Raw genomic sequence first — 25,482 nt, 5'->3', positions numbered from 1 at the left:
AGCCTTAAAACAGCATTAGAGCTGCAAAATCAAGTATCTTCACAATAATTTCTCAGAAAATTAAATTTAGTCTGAACCTTGCACTGGCAAGAAACAATTTACAATGAGCCTTAAATAATTAAACAGTTTATTAATTAAGAAAGTCCTCTATTATTATATTATTGTGTTTAATTGCCATTGTTTAAATTCATTTATTTAGAAATCAAAATTCTATAAAGTGGTAGGAAAATATTTAAGTCATGGTTGAGATAGCTTTTGTAAAGAGATTCTGCACCAAAAGATCATATAAATAGCAATTCTATTTACCTAAATTATTTTTCTCATTCATGCTAACAGTGAAGATTGGTTTTCTAGATCCAAGTATTTTAATGACAGCTGCCATTTCTAAACTGCCTATTCATGGTAAGTGCTGTGCAGAAATATTGCCATTTCTATAATACGTTGTTTTAAAGTCATACAGGAGAAATAATTTCAGTTTCTAATCTGTCTAATTTAAGCGTAACCCTTTAGACAAAAAGCCTGCAAGATATAAACTTTATTATGTTTTGCAAGTGGATCTTTATATTTTCTTTCTGACAACTACACCACTCATATGTTTCCTAAGTTCAAAAAGAAACTTCTTTATCATATAGCATGCCGATGTTAAAAATGCAGTATCTGTTCAGTAAGACCAAAACTTCCTTTAGAAGGCTCAGAAAACTCAACTGTAATTAAGACACCTCAAGAAACATGCTCCACATTGTCCTCAAAATTTTTAATTAATCAGTTAAATCAGTTAGGGTAAAATATAGTGCCAAAACTGTCAACATTAGTAAGTAAGGGAAAAAAAAAAAAAAAAAAAAAAACCACAAAAAACAAAAAACAAAAAACAAAAACAAGAAAAACAAGAAAAACAAAAACCATAAACAAAAATAACCCAAAAGAAAACAACATTTAGTGACTATGTACTAAAATACTGCATACTCACTTTTTTGTTAGGGAGTAGAACTTTGAATTCATCTGTGATCACAACCAGATGGTTGAATAAGAAGATCCAGCATCTATGTACACTAATTAAATAACCTAGTTTAATACTACCAGAAAGCTGAAGCAATTTACTATGTTCTAATTTCAAAACCTGACTAGGAAGCAGAGACTGTTCCCCCCACCCTGGCATGCAACTTCTTTGGCACATGGGAAGGCGAAACACCCCTCTCTCCAGCACCTTCTGCTCATTTTTGTGCAGTAAAGGAATCAAATTAAATAATCCTTTAGCTTTCCTGCATCCATCTGCAAATTCATACACGGATGGAGGTTCAGTCCCACTGGGTGGGTGATCATAGGTGGGTGAAGCGCTGGCAAGTGCAAAACAAAACCCACAGGGGAAAGCTCCTGTATTATGGAACAGTGTCCTAGGCAGCAACACCAGCTTAAAACTACCAGGCTGGGACGAAGGTGCTCCCAAATAACCAGCGACAGGACCAGAAGAAATGGCATCTAGCTGCGCCAGGGGAGGTTTAGACGGGATGGCAGGGAAAATGCCTTCACTGAAAGGGCTGTCAGGCGTTGGAGCAGGCTGTGTGTATTGCCTGCAGGAGGGTGGGCAGGAGGAGGAGGAGGTGAAGGAGCAGGAGGTGGCCCGGGAGGTGGCCGCAGCCCCGCTGGCACCTCAGGGCAGGCACAGCGTCCTTCCCTCCCTGAGCTGCCCGGGCGGAGGCGGCCGCGGGGCTTTCCCGGCCGCAGCGCCCAGCTCTGCGCGGCACCTCTGGCCAAACAGGGAAGGGAGGGGAGCACAGCAGAGGCTTTCACATCCTCAAACCCCGGGGAAACATCTGCCGCTGCTGGCGCCGCGGTGCCGTCCGAAATTGTCCCGCCGCTGGGCTTCGTTAACTTATCCCAGCCCATCCCCGCTCCAGGGGCAGCTCCTCTGGAGCAGCCGGGCTTGCGGCAGCCCCGACACTGCGCTCCCTGCAGCTCTTCCTTAAAACAGTAGAAACCAAGGAAGTTCTGTCTGCGGAGCTGAAGAACTAAAGTGCTAAACCAGACACTGTCCTGGGCATCCATTGCTGTGCTGCTCCGCCTTCGTTGCACTACTACAAAAAGACGATTAAAGTGGGCATTTGCATGCTCCTGAGGCATTCGAGTATTTACAATCTGTGCTGCAGTAGAGAAGGGATTTTCTGAAAGACGAGGGAAGGAAAAGAGGGGACAGACACGAGGAATTCTGTGGGGAGTAAATAATGTCTGACATTATTTAAATAACATTTCATTGGAAGATTTGGTATATTGTTACTTTTCCAGAGAATGAAAGTGGTTGTTTATGTCAAAGACTCAAGAATGATCCACAGGAATCCTGAAGCAAAGTAAAACACAGACTTAGCAGAGAGGACTAGCCTAGACACAAAACCAATTCATCCATGTGCTTCTTTAGGCATGGATAACTTCACAATGTTGACAGCAGAAATAATTCAGCCTTCCTTTGCAAATTCACTTACCAGGATAAACAGGAGAGAATCCCTGTCAATAAAATCCAAGACAGCTTAAGTGTCATTTCATTTTACAAGACGAATGCAACAAAATAAGAATCATCCTTATGAAGTATTCCATCCTGTGCCTTCCCTAGGTCCCATGTCTTTACCTCTCCTGTCATCTCTTTTTAAAGCTTTCCATGAGGAGGTAAGAAGGTAGGGAGGAAAAATTCAGTCTGCACCACTGAATGTAATTTCTAGTGTGAAACTGATTATATTTTATATGGGAATTACTGAGACTCAGTAAATATAGACACCAATATGGCATTTTAAAGGCTTGTTACTGTAGAAGTCAAGGTTTGGAAGCTTTTTTTCACTCAGATAACTGTAGAGTTATGATAGAGACTGGACACAGTATGTATCAGACAGAGTTCAGTGTTTTCAGTGTGTTGGCTTAGCCTTACAGTGCCCACACTGCATATAAAACATTCTTAGCTGTCACTACAATCTGTTGTGTGTGTCCCCTTGAAGGAGTACATTACAATGGTAGGCATGAACTAAGTTTAACACTAGGAGAAATTTCATTATGAGGTGTTTTTCATCATTACCAAGCAACAGAAAAAAGCTGAGCATGCAATGGACATATCCTTCCTGTGCCATACTTGATAAAACTCTTTTCAGGAAACAATTCAGTACCTGAACACTGCCATGCTCTTCTATACACTTTTTTTTTTCCCCACAGAATGGGCTCTGCTTTTATTGTGATTTATTGGCTGGGACTTGAGAATCTTGGAGAAACAGGATCAAATTGCACCTTTTAAGTTTACTGCACACAAGGAAAATAGAAGAGAATGACTGTTTTCTGATGGATCTGAAAGTCAAGAAAGTGCCTTTGGAAAGTTCTCAAAGGCCTTGCCAGTTGAACCAATTTACAGGATGATCACCAATGGTATCCAAGTCTGTTGAAGAAGATGTGTATGTCTGTTATGAGGGGTCTTGAGAGCAATCACGGTTCTGCCAGCTTTGAAGAGAGAACAGTAATTATTTCCTTAAATTCTATCTAGAACAGTAATTATTTCCTTAAATTCTATCTATTGCCCCTCCAGTAGGGGCAAATTAGCCTTTATTTGTACCAGGATACTGTGCCTTTAATAGATCCCTGCTCAGGTTTTGTGAGTCCAGCAGCAGGTGCTGAACATCAGCCCGGAGTTGGAAGAGCTATTGAATCCCTGGCAGACTGCAGTGATAGGAAACCTCAGCAGCATTCCCACCACATGTGAAAGAGTCCAGCCTGACCACAGGAGACCTCCTGGAGGAAACCAGCCAGGACAGAAGAGGCAAGTCCAGGGTATGACTCAGAGATAAAGTAAACTATTTTTTTAATCATCAGAGAAACTGGTGGAGCTTAACAAATAAATAAAATGAGTTTCTGAACTCCATTCCCCTGGGTCCTAAAGGAACAATCTTGTAAAATTCGTTTGTCCTGGATATTTGAACTAAAAACAACAACTTCAGTAGACTGTTTGTATGACTCATTGTTCCTGCTGTAGCAAAGAAGTACCAGTCAGCAATTTCTAATGAGAATTCTCTTGCTAAAAAAACCCCAAATAATTTCGAAGGTAATTACTATTTTTTAAAAAATCTATTTATGTAAAATGTGAAGTTATTTACCATAGTTCTAATGAACACCTACTTTAATGCAAACTAAAAAACCCAAATCACTCCAAAGTTAGAAAATCCGCTGGATATTTCTGTGTACTTTAGTATTTCCTGACAAGTTGCAGTGCAGTGTACTTAAAGACTTATTCCACTATCTGGTTAATCAGAGAACAGAAGTTTTTGAAGACTGGCATCACATATTGGTCGAAGTACCACATTACCCTCTTATATCAGTGTCTTACAGATAAATTTGAGTCTGATTATTTTGTAGTGATTGTAGCACCAAAATGGAAATTCACTCCTTATAAAGTAAAATTGTCTTGATGGTTTCAGAATTTTCTGATAAAAATTGTGGAAAGCAGAAATACCTACCCAGGACTTATAAAGATAGACATAATTAACAATAAGCAATATGTTTGAAGTTAATTTCAGTGACTTTCATAGAGAAATGCTCATTGCAGCTAGAACAAAATTTTATGGTATCTCACTCTACATGCTCATAGATGAGGGGAGGCGTTTCTTAGAACATGGTAGCTAAATGTAAATTAACTCCTAGTTCCATGTTGCTATGAAATAGTGCAGTTACTGCACAGTTAACAATACTTTATGCATGTTATTGTCATCAAAAGGTCTCTAAGTACTATAAATTCTGGCAGTGGTTTTGGTTCCCGGTTTCTGTCTTCAAACTTTGCATTTTAAATCACTTCTTGCTTACTTGCAGCCATATAAAAGAACTATAAGGAACCCAAGAAACCACAAGGGATAAAAAATAAACTACATAATTTTTCTTTTTCTTTTTTCTTGCCCATACCATGTAATTTTCACTCTTTTTCATTTACTGTTTTCTTCATTTACATATGAAAATTAGACCACAGACATCAGTCAGAAAAGTTCAGCTGCTTTTTCCACAAGCCTCTGGAAAAGTCAAGGGGAAAGAAGATTTGAGATAAGCAATTTTATCTGCCCCATAATTTTTCCAATGCAAAGAAAACCAGGCAGAGAGAGAGACATACTCTGGCACATAGAGACACACCTGAAATGAACACAGACAAAAGCTGAAACTGAACGATATCAAGTCCGTAATCTGGGTTACAGTCGAGAAAGTGTTCTGAAATGGGCAGAAGCTCAAGGAAGCTGGTATCAACTGTCTGGTGACTTTCTGATGTTACTTTCTTCGGGAAAGTTCACTATTAAATTAAAATGCTGACTCTGCTGAAGTCAAACTGAGCTCAGGGATAAACCTTGAAACAGATATAGTGCAGCATAAATTTCTTAAGGAAGTGGTGTAAGTGTTCTTCCAAACCTAGTATTCATTTACAAGTTTTTCTGTGATGCTGAGGTATTAACTTCAAATGTGTATATATTGATATAAAAAGTAGATTAATTTTTAGGTACAATTTTTAATGAGACTGCATAAACAAATTCCAGATTTTAGTTTATGATTCAGAGCCAAACTACCAGCCTCCAGGCATGTGATCTAAGTTGCTAACCTTTCTAGATACCAGTCCCAAGACATTCCACAGCTAAGTCATTTGGGGAAGTTGTGCTGAAAGAGAGATCAGTCAGGCATTTTGTAAGCAAATTCTACAGTCACTTTCTCCACTGTGTCTGGGATGAACATAAAGAAAAGGAGAGAGAAGCAGCCTTTGAGACAGATGAGCTGTGGTATATAAAACATCTGCAGCAGACAGGAGTTCTCTATTGTGAGAAGATGTAGCGCTGTGGCTTTGGCAGTCCACAACTTTAAACTTCTCTAGCAGTTTTTGCATCTACTGAGCAAAGCAAACTCTGAAGCTCTGTAATAGCAATGCAAATGTGAGAAGCTGATGAAGAATCAGAGAAAGGACAACAGCTGAGGAACTATTCTCCATGTATTCTCAGTCCATACAGGGGAGGTGCTCTGTGCTAGTAGACCAGGCCACAAGAGCGTTTGCCTGTGGAGTCCCCTTCTCTCACTCATATGACAACAGAATTTTCTAGCCTTTTCTCTGTGGTCTCAAGTTTTCATTGCAGTGATTAGGAGGAGGATGACCTCAGAATTTGACCATACAAGTGTTGTACTGGGGACTGAGTGATGAAGTTTGTAAATATTGTTCTATTTGTAGGCCTTAACACAGAGGTTTTGGGGACTGCAGAATAAACCAGGTTATCTGACAAATCTGATAAATAGCAGAGATGATTTCTTGCCCCTGCTGGAAGCTAACACATCTGAAGACACAGTTTTCTCCAAAGCTGGGAAATGAGAAATAGGAAATACTACGGTTAACTTATAGACTTGGTAGTTACCATTTTTTAAATAAATAAATAGTTTAGTCATGTTGCTACTAGATTTTTGAATTTCTCCAAAAGCCAGTGTAGTCCAGCATTTCATCCAAGACTGTGGATAGTAAAGTCATCATCCTTCCTCCAAATATTTTCCAATCATGCAATGATTTGTTGATCAGGGATTCATGACCAGGAAACTGTGTGTTTTAATAGACATGGATTCACAGATTTGTCTTCATGAACATATACATTTGCTATTTGAGAACATCACTTACATTCCAACTCCCTACTTACAGCTAATTTGTGAATATGTTAGGCAAAAATATCCTAGGCCCAAATGGGTTATCTGGAGGTCTCTCTACCAGTGGTCTCTACCCATCTGGAAAACTGCTTATTTATGCCTTCCTTCTATCTGTGGTCTTCTAACCAATTATTTATCCATGAGAAGATCTTTTCTTTCTTCTACTGTATCTTTAAGAAGCTCAGTTAGAGAATTTCATGCAGAGCTTCCTGAAATAGTTGTGATCACATTCTATTCCTTTCCCAGTGATTCCTCTGCTGAAGCAGTAAGCATTTTCACCACAGTAATCATTACTCTGGAGAAGTAATCACCACATTGACTGAGAGGTATCTCAAGGTAGGATTCCAGCCTCTTTCACATTTCAAATATTGATAGAAAATTACCTTAGGCAGTATTTAGGTACTTAGTAAGTTAAAAGTTTTGACTGCCTGTAGAAAAAGAAGGAAGAAAGTTTAATCAGAAGCAAAAAAATGTAAAGTGAAAAGAAATGTGCAACTTGAAAAACAACAAATGAACTATTTACGGACATTCAGACCTTGACAAATTAGATGTCTGAGCAATGACCAGCCAAATGAAGTTCAACAAGGGGAAGTGATGGAATCTGCACTCTGGCTGTATGAACAGACTGGGAATGAGAAGCTGGAAAGCAGTGCCATGGAAAGGAACCTGGGGGTCCTGTTTAATGGCAAGCTGACCATGAGCCAGCAGTGCCCTGGCAGCCAGGAGGGTCAGGAGTGTCCTGGGGGGCATCAGGCACAGCATCACCAGCTGGGCAAGGGAGGGGATTGTCCTGCTCTGCTCTGCTCTGCACAGAGGTGACCTCCCCTTAAATGCTGGGGGCAGTTTTGGGAGCAACAGTATAAAAAAAAATATAAAAAAGACATTAGACTATTAGAGAGTGTCCAAAGGAGGACAAGAAAGATGGTGAAAGGTCTGGAGGGGAAGCTGTATGAGGAGCTGCTGAGGTCACTTGGTCTGTTCAGCCTGGAGGAGACTGAAGGGAGACCTCATTGCAGTTACAGCTTCCTCATGAGGGGAAGAGGAAGGGCAGGCACTAATCTCTTCTCTGGTGACCAGTGAGAGGACCTGAGGCAATGGCCTGGAGGTGTGTCAGGGGAGGTTTAGGTTGGATATTCGACAAAGGTTCTTCACCCAGAGGGTGACTGGGCAGTGGAACAGGCTCCCCAGGGACGTTATCACAGCACCAAGCCTGAGAGAGTTCAAGAAGTCTTTGGACAGCGTTCTCAGGCATATGGTGTGACTCTTGGGTATGGTCCTGTAGAGGGCCAAGAATTGGACTCGATGATCCTTGAGGATTCTTCCAAGTCAGATTATTTTGTGATTCTGTAAAAAATGACCTACAGCATACTCAAAAATATCTGTGCTAATACATAACCATAAAACAATGAAATGTATAATAGCATACTGCCTAATAAGCTAATAGGTCATCTGGAAATAATGTAAAAAACTTGAAATAATCTCTTTAAGGATGATTGCCATTGAATAAAATAACTGTGGTTTCCCGAAGGGTTAGATTATTTATTATGCCTACAGTTACGTATTTCACTTTGCATTTGTTTTTCCTTGCCCAATAACAGAATTATTTCATTGTTAATTCAACAAATCTAGGGGTTTTCTTTTGTTGCTTATTTTCCCATGCATGTCCTCTCCAATATAAACTGGTGGGGTTTATGCTTAGTTACAAGTAGTTTTCAGGAAGTCATAAAAATGTAATATGTTATCTTTATATTCCGTATATAAAGAGAAATATAATAATTAACCAAAGAATTAAGTAAAGGAATCTGGAAGAGTTATTTGAAGATCTTTTACTTGTCATTATCTGTTGCTAGGCCCACTAGAGTTAGTACTCCTAATTTTAAAATATAAGGGGTCAAAAACAATGTACAATGCCTACAAGTCAAATACTAACAGTGAGCTATCATTTCTTTTTAAAACAGTTTCTGCTTTTGTTTTACTTCATTTTATCTTCTTTTTGCTACTAAAGAAGCAAAAATGCTAGCAGAACATATAAGACTACAAAAAATATCCTAACAATCAGAATTTCTGCTGTTTAATGGTATTTAGCATAGGATTAATCTCATGAACTTTAGTTATCTACAAGCTTGTATCCAGTCTGTGCCTTTCACTCCACTTCTCCTGTAGACAGTGAAGAGAAACTGTAGTTTCCAAAAGGGCATGCTGTACATCTGTCTTCAGTGCCTGTCAGGGGCATGATGTGCCTGCTGTCCAGTCTCTGCTTATGTTTCCTCTCACTTAACTAATTATTCAAGTTCAGACAAAATAAATCTCTTCACCACTGTAAGCTTATTGGGGGATTGGGGGAGAAGCTACCTCTTTCACTTAGTGAGTGAGACCATTTAAAAGAAGATAATCCTGTGAAACCATGCAATAACTACTTTTTCTCCAGCAAGCAGCATATAATCCCTGGCTTTTCATTTCCCATTAAAAAAGAAAGAAGTCTATGCTTTTGTTACTTTCTACATCTACATCACATAGTCCTTATTATTTATCTACCAGTGTAATTCATTAATGATTATATGGAAACTTTTTCTCTACTTTTTTTTAAAACTTGTTGATCTAGAACTTATGAAGGAGCTCCTTGGGATAATATATTTTCTTCCAAAATACAGCCTCCAAAATCAACAGGGGAGATGCTGGATTATCCTTTCCCAGTATTTCACAAAAAGAAGATACAATCCCAAACCTAAGATAAGCCAAGTCAGTGAACAATTTCTTTCTAACTGTTTTTAGGTTTGCTAATGAAAGGAAGCCTAAATTTTGTATAGTTCATACACACAAACCCACAAAAATATTTTCAAGTAAAAATAGTCTCAAGTGCACATTAAAGGTCACCACCACATGCCAGTAACTGCCTCATACTATTTCACATTTCATATTTTTTCCGTAGACCTCCCTGTAAATTGATACAGAAGACATGCAACATGCATGCAGAATGTAAGAACAGAGTACAAGAATATTGATGAAAAATTGGTTAAGAATGAAGCTCTACCTTAACAAATCTCACATTGTTAGTTTATGAATTTTAGTTAGTTTATGAATTTTAACTGTAACAATTCTTATCTTTAATAAATTAAAATTCAGTCTTGCTATTGTTTCTGATTGCTGCCTGAAAAATCTATTAAGTCAGATTAATTAGCTAATGAAGCATGTAATTATGATTTTAGGTTGTTGGAGGCTTCTGGAACAGATTTCAATCAAGATCTTTTACCTCTCCACAGAGATCTGGTGATTTGTAAATTTCAGGTTTTGTGAATATTGCAGTTGTCTGAACAGTCCTTTTACGAAGTCTGTGGGCAGTTAATTATCTCAGAGGACTTACATTCAGCAGCATTCTATAACTAGAAAAGTTTATATATTCAGTTAATAACTACATAAAAATATTTTCTGCATGCTTCTCCTGTGAGAGAGTTAAATATAAAATGAAGAACAGAAGAAACGTAAAAGGAATGATTGTCATGATTTCATACATCTGATGTTTGCATTAAGACATGACATCTGTGAAAACACCATGGTAATCATACCCACACACAAACTCAAGGGGGTTTTTGCTGTCTGTCCAAAACAATCATTTCTGCATTAGCATCTTATATATACTCTGTATTTCACCTATTCAAATCTATCTCAGTGAAGCATTTCAGATGAGTCCAGTAAAAGGTCACAGAAATCTTAAAAGGGGTAAAATAAGAGCTAAGTTGAGATAAAGAAAGAAAGTTGTTCAAAGTATGATAGAAAAATAAGAATATGTCTCCCTTCCAACTATGAGCCAGAAGGTTTGCTCAGGCAAACTCAATGGATAGGTGAGTTACTGGGCAGAGTCAGGCATACAGTGGGGGAGACAGGTACCTCAACAGGGTGGAAGAAAAGCACAGATAGATAGATAGATAGATAGAAAGATAGATAGATAGATAGATAGATAGATAATGCTATCATGGTTTCTTGAATGATGATCTTTCAAAGCAATATAGTTGTGCACAGTGAGAGTTGCTTGCAGGGACAGACCAAGAGAGAAATTCAGACCTAATTCAGATGTTAAATTTTCCTGTGTTTTCAAGAACTCAATGAAATAAGTGTTGTTTGAAGGGAAGAATTAGATTTTAAAGAAAACTTGCTTGTACTGTCTTATGAAATTTACTGAAGTCTTATTATTAGAAGAGGTTAAAAGATAAGATTCTGCCTGGTGAGCTGGTTCATTTAGCATATATGCCAAACTAATAATTCACCACAGTCTTTTACCAAATTCAAATGGCACTGCATTATTCCAAGAGCAAAACTTTGACTTGTCACTACCTGTCTTTCGGGACCTCATAAATATTCTATCAGAATATTCTGTCTGGTGAAAAAAAAAAAAAAATATCTATTTTGTATTTAAAAGAGCAAACCAAAGCTCTCAAACCTGTCATATCCCTTTGTATATATAAGTACAGTGTTCCTGGGTTGTTTCAACTTTTTTCATTTTTGATTAAGCCCAAGCAGTCTCACTCTCATTTTCTGAAACAAGAATTGTAGCTGGACTTTGTTATTTAATCTTAAGGTATTTTCTGGTGCCAGAGAAGAGTGTATGCTGAGTCTCCTTTCCTTGTGGGTATCTCCAAATTTTTACCTGAAAACTAGAACTCAGAATCTGTTATGTCCACTTTGTGAGAGTATCCCAGTCTGATCATAAGAATAGCCAAAAGGATGAGAGATGAAATATTTTTATCTTATTTCCTTTTTTCTCCAAGCCTCTCTGAACATATGTATTAGAGCTGTCATTTGTTATGTGCTGCAAGTTCATCAGATGATTGTTTTCATCTTGGGATATGCCAAGCACACAGGGCCATTCATGTCTGTGTTTTTTTCTTGTGGACCATTTTAATAAATAACTAGAATTTTGGAGCATGCAGTGTATAGTTCAGCTGGCTCCACCAGCTGTCTTATGAATAATGTACATATCTTTGATTTACTTTTTATCTGCCGTGTTGGTGCAATAAATTTTGAAGATGGTGCTGGTGTAGACTTAGTCTAACTTAACCATGTTCAGACTTCCAAACTTCACTGCACAAGCACTGCACACTATGTTTCACTTCTTAGCATGATTTTGACACTGCCTCTTGCATTCTTGTTACTTGGGAAAAGGGAAAAATGGAAAAAGTGAAAAATCTAATCTTGAGTGAAAAGAATGGAAACATGTTTGTTTTCAAACTATACCATACTTTCATACTTCAGATATTTCCCATTCTTTCTTATTAATGTTCTGTTGCATGTTTGATGAATAATATGATTTGACTATTGCCATGTCAAAAGTGTGTGATTGTTAACTTTAGTCACTAGATGGCCTTTGAGTGTGCAAAAGCTCCCTGAATGCTATTAGAAAACTATACTTTTAGCTATATCATTCATTTTGAAGATTTTAAGCTATTCCTAAACCTGTCTTTAGTAGCTTGAGCTGCTATTAGGTGCTTATTTGCAAATTTTTAAGAAATAAAAATGGTAAAAGCAATAACTTAATGATAAGAATTAAAATAATAAAACAAAAGAGGAACCAAACTGGTTTTTTTAAATTTAAGCAGAATTTCTCTTTGCATCAGCCTTTCCTTTACATCAGCATGTGTGTCCTTGAAATGGTCTTCCCCAGTTCACATTAGTGAGAAAAGTACAGAAGAGATACTTCCCTGAGTAAAGAAGAGAGTCAGAAGCTGTAGAAGTATTGCCCTCTCTGTTCTGAAGAAAAGACTTGATGTTGGGTGTAACTCACAGTCAGATCATGCACTAGACACTCCTGGTTGTTGGGAGCTGCCTTGTGTATAGCTGGAAATTTTGAGCTACAACTTAGATATGTTCATTTATGTTTCTTACATCTGTTTTGGGGTGAATATATATATCCTTTTGCAGTGCATCAGATGCTGTAACCTGTGTGGAGAACAGCACATCATTCTTCACACAGCAGCAGGTTCACAGTTAAAGTGAGTTGCTAATCATTGTAAGGTCATCACATTTGATCCATATTGCTGCAAACAAGCCTATTAATCCCAAGCTTTTATGACCTAATGCACTGTTCTGGTTATTTTATCTCACCTCCTGCACAAGTCATCTGGTTTCTCAGAGCCTGCATCTAACTTTTCTGCTTGAATTATGACAAAAAGAGTTTAAAATGGTTATTGAGAAATGGCTGTGCTTTCAAAATACAGCACATACAGAATAAAATGTAGCACTAAACAGAGATGTCTGGGTTGCGGTGAAGTTATAGAGTAGTTAACCCTTGGTTCTGCCAGGTTGTACTGCTCTTATGGTGGAACTTTGAAGAAGAGAAGCAGATGTGTGCACTCTGCTTCAGGCAGACATCCTTTCTAGGACTATTTGCATCACATGGTATCATGGAAGATTTGTAAGTCTGAGCAAGTGATTCCTGTTTTGCCTTCTCTGAAATGCTGCATCTAATTTTTCTGTTTTTTAGTGAGTGAGGCTATGGATTTCATTGATTTCTGGCAACAGGGAGACCAAGATCTCTGTGATTTGAAAGATTCTGACATCTCAAAGCTCAAAAACACTCAGTTATGAAAAACTCAATTCCATCTGTAAAATTTTATTAATTTTTTCACACTTATTGTCCATCCATGACTGTTGGACATGAAGATTGCTATGATTTTGAGCAGAAGAAAGAAGGAAGTCAGCAGGCATAAAACTTTGCCTATAATTTGTTTTTCTCATTTTGTGTGTTCACCAGTAGTTTTGGAAAGTTGTGTAAAGGCCGTTAAACTCAACCAAAATGCTTGAAAAGTCATCTATATACTTTGGAATGAGAAGCCTAAATATGATTTGCAAGTATAAAGCTCTCTTAGTAAATAGTCACTTTCACTCTCACAGAGTAGCAGTAGCACTTCCTGCTTCCAGCACTTGTGCAACAGCATAAGTGCCTGGGCATTACTCCAGAGTGAGACACTGTTCTTCCCCAAACCATTTAAGAAAGTGGTTGCCATTCAAATTATTAGCAAAGCTGAAAGTAACTAAGAGTCATCTGTCATGTAGCTGCAGAGACAAACAGGAAGAGTGGTGAACCTGGGCATGTTTTTTATGTTAGCCTTGCACCCACCCTCTCTTCCTTTTGGCAGAACAGGAAACCATCTTCTGTTTTTCTTCTTTTTTCTTTAGGAATTAGAAGAAAGATAAAAGTCTTGACCTGTGCTGTAGTTGAGCCTAAAAGCATCTAATACAAGATCAGTGTCGTGAAGAGCTGCTGTGCATATATCCAACACTCTAGATAATATTCTCAAGTCCTTACCATGCAGCTTGGAAGACTTGCAGGTGCAAATCCAGATGCCAAATGATAAAGTCATTCACCAAATTCTTATTGGGAATCTATAGGACAATTAAGAATGAAACTTCACATATCTTGAGCCCAAGCCTATGCTATTTTTTAAAATGAACTCTCATATTTAGGCTTTTAAAATAGTTCTTTGCTCAAACTTGGTTTTGTAATAATTAGGACAAAGTGATGGTCATACTTCTTAAAAATTAGGCTGAAATAAACATGAAAGTTTAAGAATTACAATCATGTGTTACCCAGCTTTTCTCAATGGTTCAGATATGGAATAATTGTGGGAGCTTTCAGCATATTTAAAAAGCCATGTCATAAACATTGTGATCCATCTTAAAGTGCTAGATTTATGAATATGAACTTATTCATAACTGTGTGGGTAATCTGGTGTCAGTCTAGAATGATCAGTGAAAATTGCCCAAAGAGAGCTATGGATGTGCTATTTGGATCAGACTCTTCATCTTTGAATGTGACCAAAAATCCTGGATCATAATTCAGTTCTTCTTCTCTTCCAGGCTTTCATTAAAACCTGTATTTGGGGAAAATCATTAATAGCATAGTCTCTTGAGGTCATTTCAGCCCTGGAATGTAGCATCATTCTTAGTATCCATGGTTTGTATATGCACTCCTGAATTTGCATTAGAATGAACTTGTTGCTCTTTTTCATCCCCAGATATACTGCAATGTACGCCTAAAAACTGGAATCTTCTATCATTTCTTTGCTAAGGGTAGCATGTTTTTTTTGAAAAGTGACAGTCAAAAAATTAGGCAGCTGTTGTGGAAGAGCATTCTGAAAATCTCTCTCTGATGAAGACCTCTTTCACCAAGAGACCTCATAAAAATTTTTATAAAACTTATAATTCCATTGTACAGCTCTATTGGGCTACATTGTCAGAACACATGTGGTGTAGGCTTAAAACTTATCTTTTTATCCCACTAATGAACAAGGTTCCAAGTTGAATGCATTGATACATTTTTGTATTTTCAATGTATGTTGCTTGTGTGATTTTTTAGGTATACTGGATAACAGCTGCCCAGTGGCTCAAGTGACTTTTGTGGGATTTTGAAATGCACCATTTTTTTGGTACATGTTTTCATTTTCTTCATTTTTCCCCCTACCTTCTCTACTTGTCTTTCAACTGTAAACTCTCTTTTATTTGCATTCTTGTTTTTTCAAACCCATTAAGTGTAAATTCCATTGGAATCAGTGAGTTAAAGGTATCTGCTTAACAAGATTTCCTGAACAGGGATAGGATTGAAAATCTGTTCACATATTTTGTAGAACTGAGACCTCTAGGATTTCTTTTACCAGACTTTAATCTCTGAATTGATTGTGTCTGTTTTTCTTGGTTATTTTTGCTTTGTTTCTTAGTAGTTTGATTGTTTAATAATTTCCTTATAATATAAATTTATTTGTGGAAGATGAATGCAACATTTGGCTATATATGTCACATAACTACCCGTATATTGGTTAAATAAGCAAATGAGTGCTAAATGAGTATGTTTTGTGCAGCTAGCCAGGCTTTCAAAAATAGCTCAGCAACCACACATGAAAACCAGAATTCTGAAAGAGCTCACATTCTGAGTGCACGTTGATTGCTAAGCTCCTGTTAAAAGCTGGCCACAAACACCACAATCTGATCTCCTGTGTCTAACTGCTGCTCCAACCCACATATGTACCAGGGACAAGGAGGACAGTCCAAATACTGGAAATACATTGTGTTTTCAGGGGAAATTGTGCAGCAGAGCGACAGTGACTTCCAGGAAGGCTCAGACTGATAAATTCTCTGAGCACTTTTGAGAGGAGCCATGTTATTAAAAAGTGAAAATAAATAATGACCCAAATAATTGTTTCTTGTTATTAACAACTACTTTGAAATACTGTCTTTCTTATTTAGAAGTGCATTTTGAACTCAACAATTTTGAAAACTGTAGAAAAACTGCTTTTATTGGATCGTATGGGTTTCCAACATAATCGTCTGCTGTTCTTTTCTTAAAAATATTTATATGCGTATTTTATTTTGTATAACTCTACTTCACTCCTAGCCACCAGCTTTTTTCCTCTGTTGACTTCTTCCCTGATCAGCTACTGAAACAAGGTTATGCTCTATGTAGCATTTTAGATTCTGCAGGTGTTTTAAGGGTCAATGGAAAAAAGCCTCCCACGCTTCGGTGATGGGGATTTCCTCTGTAACATTCAGGGGTTGGGCTCTGGTCTGACAGGCACAAATAACTCTTCTCCCTGCTGTTGTTGGAGCTCCCTTGCACCTTCAGTGAGCTGATAGAACTTAATGTAGTAACAGTGTAGCACATTTAGTGCATTCCAGCATATGCAGAAACAGTTCACATTAATCCAGGTTTATTTCCTATATCTGACTTGTGCTTTTCTCTTTAGCATGTCTTTGGTGTTATAACCCAACAACTTCATGATTTACTGCAGTGCCTATTGGAATCTGCCCCTTGACATTTGACAAAAGCAGTTAGGACTGTCATTATGTTTTCTTGTTCACAATAAAAGCCTCTGCCTCCCCAATCAAGTAAAAAATGTGGCAGTCATCAGTTTTTCAAAACTTTCTGCTCATTCCTCAGCACTCCTAATTCACAGTAGAGGGCAGTGCTACACAATGCATGTGCATTCTCACCAAGTGTTAGTTGCATAGTAGCACTTTTGAAACATCAACTAATGCATTGCCAGAACACTGGTAAAACAGGTTGCAATTCTGTTTTTTGACAGGTACAGACTGACAAGGCTGAACTGACCTGTCCAGCGCCAGAGGTGTTGTGTGTGTGAGGAAGACAACAGGATCTTGATTGAAATGGCAAACATATAATTGCTAGGAAGACGAAGTCCTAAGTGTTTCAAGTCCTGCAGTTCTTGCACAAAGATATTCTCTGAAATTACCCTTTACTCATGGTTTCTGAAGTACATTGAGCAAAATGTTACTATCACACCAGAATATCTGTAGTGGCTTCTCATATTTCTTCAGTGTAGTCATTTTCCAACTGTCTATGTGCATGCATCCCTTGGAAATTCAAGTTATCAGAAACCTCACAGGCCACAATTAGCTGGGAAAAGGACCCTCTGCTGTCTTGCACCTTGCACAGTCATTTCCAAGGGCTGCTGTAGAGCTTTCTCACAAAGATTCTTTCTTCAGAAGCTGACAGCCTGTTTAGTGGTTCACCAGTTTGACTCATTCAGCATGTTGTGGAGGCAACTCTGTGTTGAAATATCCTACTTGGGCATTTTCCCAATGAGATTTTATTGCTGTCTTGAAATGCTTTATCGCGTCTGAAAAATATTACCCCATACTACAAAGGAGGACTAAAAATTCTGAAAGCAGAAAAAAATTGTTTGAAATTGTAGAAGCTAAGTCTTCCAGTTCAACATGATTCAAAATATTTGGGGGGGTTGCCATTTTATGCTTTTTATCTTTTCAGGAGCCCTAAACCCATTTTTAATGGGTGTTCCCTATCCTGCTTTGATGGCTTAAGGAGATTGGTGTGAAATGAAATGCAGAATGCTGTCATGCTGCATTCATACACTTTGTTTTGTCTTCACAAGCAATCTTAGCTATATTCTTTCACAACACGAGGGAGTGTATGACTTTCCTGACACAGAATCATGCCTGAGACATTTTTACCACAGGTTCTTCTGTTTGGCAAATAGGATCTCACAGAGGCAAAAAGGATGTAGAAGGGCACATATGTGTTACATTTGGAAGAGAATTTGAGGTGGACACCAGTTGTGAGCTTTATATACTGTGAGTGAGATCTGAGAGGCCTATTTTATTATAGCAAAAACCAAAAGAGGCATAATGACTTCATATCGTGATTTAGTTATATTGCATTTATACAGGAGTGTTTATAAGAAAGAGTAAAATGTTAGGAACTCTTGCTTGTAAGTATTAAGGTAAGAATCTACCAGGTATCTCACTAGATGGAATTTTTACACAAAGACCTTGGATACCACCATTGCTCAAGCTGTAGTGATAGATTCAAGGTTTTCAAGAATTACAGATTATTTAGAGGAAATTTAGATTTTACTCCCATACAAACAGGTAATGTGGAATTTACATGGCAAACCTGGGCATGCAATACCCTGGAGGCACTCTAGACCATCACTTCCATCTGCTGTTTCTGAACAATATGTATCCCCTGTGAGTCCTGTGTTATAGGGAATAATCTACCTTACACGTCTCAAACACCAGTATGGAGGGCCTGCTAAATTAAGTCCACATTGATCTTCCTGATCATTGCCAGGAAATAAAAATCTACAAAAACATCCCAAGATGGTAAAACTCCACCTCAAATGCACTGTCCAGTTCTGGGCCTCTCACTAAAAGAGGACATTGAGGTGCGGGAGAATGTCCAGAAAAGGGCAGTGGAGCTGGTGAAGGGTCTGGAGCACCAAGTCTTATGAGGAGCAGCTGAGGGAGCTGGGGTTGTTTAACCTGGAGAAAAGGAGACTCAGGGGGAGCCCTATCCCTCTTTACAGCTACCCAAAAGCCAGGTGGGGGTCAGTATCTTCTCCCAGGTAACAAGCAATGGGACAAGAAAATATGGCTGCCCCAGGAAGTGAAGGAGTCACCATCCCTGAAGATATTTGAAGGACATGTAGATGTGGCACTTGTGGACATGGTTTAGGGTAGACTTGGCAGTCTTGGGTTAACAGTGAACTCGATGATCTTAGAGGTCCTTTCCAAACTTAGTGATTCTACGATTCTATGGACATAAAAAGCAGAGGCACACCAATGCAGAGGCAGTCAGAATCATTACAATTCACTTGAAAAATCTTAGTGCCTGCACAGATTCAGCTGCCAACACTATATATTTGTTACTGTTGGGACCAAGAGCTGCTAGGATGATAACAAGGAAGTGTATGAACAAGAAAGATGTCATGGTTACAGAAAGAAAGCTTGATGACGACAGCATAACCACAGAGGAGTTTTGTGTGTTACCCAGGGGTAGGCTGGCACTTAGTTGTTTTTTTCAGCAGAAACAATGGGTTAGCAGCTCCTCACAGAAAGCACACAAGAGCTAGACAGCGTGATCCAAAAAAGCAAAAGCACAAAAACACAAAAGGGTCCTATGTTTCTTCTGCTTTATCACCTACATAACCGCAGCACAGTTTTGCATCTTCTCTGCAGGTTCCCAGGAGAGCAGCTGCTCTACTGTAGTGTAATCTTGCTTACTTTCCTGGTACCCTTTAGCTTCTCTCTATTCAGCTCTCTTCTTTTACAGAGCCACATTCATTCCACATATTATGAATGTACCTACATCTGTCAGCTCTTTCTAACAGACAGTCTAGAACAAGTCTTCATCTTGGGTCATTTCTCAGATTGACTTTTGAGTCGCATTTGCCCATTTAAGATGCTTTTGTCCTTTCTTCTACTTTTGCAAGTTTCAAAGGTGAAAAGATTTTATCAATCACATTCCACACAGTTATATGGTTATAATTATATTATTATAATTATAATAATATGACTGTATAATAATGCAGTTGATATACTAATATATAAATATAAATATATAAAATATTAAAACCAGTTTATATTAATATTAAAAATATATAGTTAATACTATACTATAAAATATTATGATTAGTACAGTATAATGATTATGTGATTTAACTTCAAATAGGCTTATAAAATGCTGGAAGCTATTACAGGACTTCTTGTTGTCATCTACTTCATTTTGTGACCCCCGTAGACTTCCAAGGAAATCACTGGAATTTCATGACATGTGGCAGACATATCTTGCTACATGGCCCATTATCAGGCTAATAAAACTGGGTTCACAGTTTGACTGATTCCTTCAGATTGGTATCAGATGTATTTTCAGTTTTGAATGAACTCATGTGCTTACTGTCACAACATCCCAATATCCACTGTGTCCCTTGGTGGGATCCTGATATACAGAGAGAATTTTCTACAGTCATCTAATGTGCATGTAACCTAACAATTGTTTGCTTTGACATGAGAAAGCTAATTTGAATGCAACCCATTTTGGCCAATTCTGAAAACATGTTCTACTATTGTAAAGACTTTTCAAGCCACTTGTTGCCCCTGCACAGCTGCTGTCAAGACAGAGAGAAAATTTGTTCCTTGCCCAGACAACCACTTAGTGCTTCCCTATAGGCAGCAGCTCCCCAAGTTCTACAAAACCTCTGCACTGATTCTACAAAGCCATCTTCTCTGGAGAGTTGTAGCCTGGAGCCTGGCACAGAGAATGTAGCAGTGTATGAAGGTATGGGTTAGTGCAAGGTTACTCCAAACTGAGACAGAGAATTAGGTGGTCCTTCTGCTAACTATGGGTGCAAGGACTACAACATATACCACCAACGCTCCCATGCCAAATACAGAGTCCTGTGTTATAACTCTGGTAGGTAGATACAGATTTTTGTCACTACATCTACTATTCTGATGAGGAATTTCAGAGCCAAGTTTCTCACTACAAAAGTCAGAGATACAAAGTCTGATAAATTGTATCTCTCATATATGTCCATTTGTGCATCCCATGCTGAACTTGGTTGTAGAGAAGGAACTCATCAGCTGCATGATACTAGTAATACATGCATGATACTAGTAACTCTATGCACTTAATAATTAAAGAAATTGTTTCTTTTTACACAGAGCTCAGGGAAATGAAGAATACTTGTGAAATTATTTGAAAGGAAGCACTGCTATCAGTTATATGGTGTGAAGAACCACAAATTACTAACAGAGGTGAGGTGTATAATCCCAAATATTTAGTTGATTCAGCAGAAGAAACAGCTTGTTTTAAGTCTTTACCTACATGTGTATGGTCAATGTGGATGTATATGCATACTTCATGTGTGTCCTATGTTTAACTGTATAATCCAACAGTGTTCTCCTTTGAGATGTCAATAGAGAACAATATTGATGATGTTCTCTGAAAAACTGAGTTGCAAAAAAAGGTACTATATTGAGGTTTTATATCGTTTTATTTCTAATACTCATGGATTATCTGAATTCATATTATTACCTATTTTTTCTTTAATTTTCTCCATCTCTACTTCATCTTGCAACAACTGTTATCAAAATTTTCTTTGTGCTGCTTCAGATAAGTAGAGCTTTTTTTTTATTCCATATTTTTAAGGAACTCTGCTTTTAATTTTCACATTAAAACAGCATCAGAATTAACAAAAGACTTTCGTTTTCCAAGATGTGGTGCATACTGTCTCAGTTCAGTGGTTCATTCACACTAGGATTTAAGGTGGTATTTCTAAGCACTGTTGTTAATACTCCCTCTTAATAAATTCTAAGGGAAATTTAGAGAACCTTAGAATAATTTGGGAAATCATTTATGTTTTAACCCATGAGAAATCACACCTGTTGGCTTAAAGTCTGTTATGTAAATTCTATATTTGAAGCTGGAAACTAAATATGAGCTAAATTTCTATCACAATTTTAAAGATTATTTCCTTGCTTTTTGTGCTCTATGCAAACTCTGTAATTAATTTTCTCCTTTGTGATTAAATGTTGCTTCTAATCATGAATAGCATACAAATAATAAACATAAACAGACTGAAGAAAAAAAAATTGTCTTAAGAGCTCACCTTTACAATGTCTAACCAGAGATTTTGGCCCAGATCATCAGCTAGATCACCATAAAATTTTTTCCCCGACCCTAAATAAGCTATGGCAGTTTATACATTCTAAGCACTTCTCATTTTATTATTGAGAGATTTTATAAACCATCTTTGATAAGCCCTATCCATTCTAGAACATATCTATAAGTTATATTTCAAGCCTATAGTCATTTAATTTCTCCATCCCCATCCCCCTTTTAACTGTTTCCTTTAGCACTCCAGATATTCCTGGATACATTGGCAAGGTTCATTGGTCAGCAACTCACCCAGCAAATTCTAATCTTCCATCAACAGCCCCATCAGTAATTGCAGGAATGCATGGGTAGGTATGAGGCATATTTCTCAGCTTGTTCAGAAAAATTACAAAGAAAATCATAATTGCATTTATTTAGTTAAATAACAATTTAATGTTACACATGACATTCTATTGGCTTAAAAAATACAGAACAGTTGGGGTTGGATCCCACCACATTATTTTAATGCTGAAAATCTGAAGTCCTTTTGAGGCTTTAGAATTTTTCTGGAAAATTTTATTGTGTTGGTAAAGTGACTTCTTTTAATAAATGTTTTTGATTTTTTCAAAGAGGCCTGTGTATGTCAAAGTTATCAATTCCCAAAAGAAAACTGTGTGGAGTTTCTCAACTGGTCTCGGCAGACTTAAGCAACAGGTATTTGCTATAAAAAAATGGTTGTTAAAAATGGATGGGTTCAATTAAAAGACAATGAGAAGCAAAGTCATACCATGCCACCACACTGATGTAGCCTGGGACCCTGTGATTTTGAAGTCATTACAGCTCCCTATCACTATCATGGCTGCCTCATGAAGTGAATTAATAATCTTTCTTATTTTTCCATACAAGGCTGGTTAAAACTGGGGGCCAATACAAGTATTTAGATGTCTAACTTGTTGATTTCAAAAGATCTGGGCACTTCAAAATTGCTGAAAAATCCCTTTCCTTTTGTTAGCATGAAGAGCTTCTGATGCTGGCAAATAACTAACTTAACCTTTCTCCGTAATAGCTTACTAACTATTTATTTCTCCTCTCTTCTTTATGTTTTTGTGCTTTAGATTCTGTTTTCTTGTTATCTACGGTGATCTAAGATATGGTGACACTCTTCCAAGTTTCCATGTTTTCCTGAGAAATTTAATTAATTAAACTTCTAATTAAACTTTTAATTTGTCTTAGGACTCTGTTCACAGCACATCACACTTTTTTCAGCACTGTCAGTGAAAAGTATCCAGAAAAGTCTTGAGGACATTTACAGAGCTGCATGGTTTTTAAAGAGTCCACCTTGTCAGGATTTTCACTGTTTTGATGAATTTCCTGACTTACTTTTCTGCTGCCCTCCATCCAGCCACCTCTGTTCTTTTTCTCTTGTGGTTATACTTGGAAAATAGGCAGTCACCTGCAGTTATGTGCTGTTGTTGCCAGGGAATGGAAAGATGCAACAAAGTCCTGAGACTCCATAATCTGAAAAAGCTGAACTCAAAGCAGTCTCATGCAACTCTAAATTGCTTTTAAATGTCACATACAAATAAAAAAGGCAAATGCATCTTAGCAAAGATCACTGAAAGACTTCATTCGGGTATCAGAATTTAAGAGCAAGAATGAAAGCACCACCGTGATATGAAAAAAACACTTCAGTTACTTCCTTTTACTTTACACAGATGTTACTGTGGGTGTAGTGGGAGGAATTTTCTTCATTTTTAATGTATAGCAAGAACAGGGTTCTCATTCTGTGCTAATGGACACTTTCCAGGATAGAATCTCCTGACCTTTTTGAAGTAGGTTGTGTAGGAATAAACTAGTGAACATAATCACATCCAGAGATTACAGAGCAGGTTTTGCCACCCTTAGCCTGAGCAAATGTACCTATATGGTACATCTCCCTGGGGAGATAGCATCCCTGATAGCAAAATTTTAATAGGTCTATGGTCCTATTTGTGGAGTAGGACCATAGTCCTTAGTGTTCACTGAGCTAAAATGGAACATTCTAGTTCTCCATGGAACTGCTATATATAACTATGATGGAGGCTGAGGATCTCCCCTCAATATTAGTTACCAATGCCCATAAAAGAGACATACTTAACTTGTGATTCCTTCCCTTTATAAAATAAATCTTAAGAATTCCTGCTGATTTCAGGGGTCACAGGTCAAGCTAGACTGTAGTGGAGAGGTGAAGAGAGATTATTCTCGTAATTTGGGGTCAGACAATTCCCTGTACATTTAATCTAGAATATGATCTCATCCTTACCGTTTTTAAAATGGTGGCCCCTTTGTCTCTTTTCTCATTCTCGACAATGGTTGTAATAATTTCTCAGAAAGTATCAAGTGATCGCATATGGTGGATATTTTATAACTGCTGTCTGTGGGAACCCCGGCCTTATTCTGGGTTCCCATGTGGTGGTGAAATTCCTCCTCCAACCCATGCTTCCAAAGAAAAACTGCGCAGGCTCTTGTTGTTCAGTCTCAAGGCAGTTTATTGTTAGTTATCTAAAAGATTGTCTTCTCGGGCTGTGGCTGTTTGGTCAGCGGCCTGGGCAGAGACACACACACACACCCTGACATCCTCTCTGTCTGCTGTCTTCTTCTTCTCTCCCCCCACCCAGGGCTGCTGCTATCTTTTATATAGTATATTACCTATTACATGTTTATAGTTTTCCCCCAATACCTACTACCTATATTACAAAGTGCTTTTCTACTCTAAACCAATCTGTGAGTGCCAACATCACCAAGAACATGGAGGTAAGGAAAAAGAAGGAGGAAGAACAGGATCAGCCCACTTTCCTACATCTTAGAACTTCTGACCCCCATGTACAAAGTAAAAACCCCCCTGTACAGATGCTAAAACCTCCCTGTACAATACTAAAAAAATTTCCCCTCTACTTTGTAATTACTTGTACTATACTATCTAACCTTTTGTGACTGCTTGTTCCACCTCCAAAGTTGGTAATTCATTCCATGGCTCAAACTCAAAATCACAGCTGTTTCCAACTGCCTGCCAGGGTCTAGAATGCTCCTGACCAAGGCCTGAAACCTCTAAAAATGTCTGAGAGACATTTTGAGTTCCCACAGCTGTCTACAACATATGATCAATGTCCTGAAGACAACTATAGGTATCAAATGGAATCTCTTGTGTACTGCTAAGCTGGTCTAATAAGTATTCCTGTCAAAAGTATCAGCAATATCAGACAGACCAGGCAGCATGCAACCATTTTTGCATGGCATTTCTATTGCATGGATGTGCAGCAAAATCCTGTACACCAGTGTCAAGTGTTCTGAAGTCAACAGGATTGTGTAGGGTATGAAACAGTATGGTTTTCTCATGTTTGAATATGAATAGTGTTTTTATATGCCAAGCTTTATTGGTGTATTTTTAATCTATTTTTATTTCCAGGTAATCCCAAGGTGAAGACAGAAAATTATGTTTTAAAGTCCCCTTAGTGCATTTAAATTCTGGCAGATTTGTTTAGGTTTTGCATAGGAAGGAATGCTTTATGTGTTGTTTTGTCTTGTGTCCATTGCTACCTGGAAAATACAAATCCAATTGTATCTCAGGTTGCATGGAAACCCATTGGTTTCATCATAATTAATCTAAGATAGTGCTAGATTTTCTTTTGATCATTGAGAGAATAACTTTCTTAATTATTGAGAGGATTGAGAAGCAGCTTTAAGCAAGTTGCTTTGAAGATTTCAAAAGTTATCTCTAGGTCAAAAAGGTTTTTATATGTGAAGAGTGAGTGAACAAAAATGTCTGTGGTCAATTCTGTGTCAGCCATGAGAACTGGTTATCTAAAGCAGAGGTGACAGATTTTTAGAAGGCTTGAAAGCCAAATCTCCAGCATGACTTTCGGGTACCA

General features: G+C 37.8%; 1 protein-coding gene across 1 annotated transcript; it reads left to right on the top strand.

The window, feature by feature from the left end:
* Positions 1 to 2,283: 2,283 nt before the first annotated feature.
* SPMIP7 (sperm microtubule inner protein 7) lies at positions 2,284 to 21,946 on the top strand. The gene is given in 7 exon segments (XM_077787787.1): positions 2,284 to 2,342; positions 3,326 to 3,384; positions 3,387 to 3,708; positions 3,710 to 3,751; positions 3,753 to 3,784; positions 17,676 to 17,769; positions 21,835 to 21,946. Coding segments are annotated over 7 exon segments (720 nt in total).
* The last annotated feature ends 3,536 nt before the right edge of the window (positions 21,947 to 25,482 follow it).

The sequence above is a fragment of the Lonchura striata genome, chromosome 1 (assembly GCF_046129695.1).
Source record: "Lonchura striata isolate bLonStr1 chromosome 1, bLonStr1.mat, whole genome shotgun sequence".
In the NCBI taxonomy this organism is placed as follows: Eukaryota; Metazoa; Chordata; class Aves; order Passeriformes; family Estrildidae; genus Lonchura; species Lonchura striata.
This window is presented reverse-complemented; position numbering and strand designations above follow the sequence as displayed.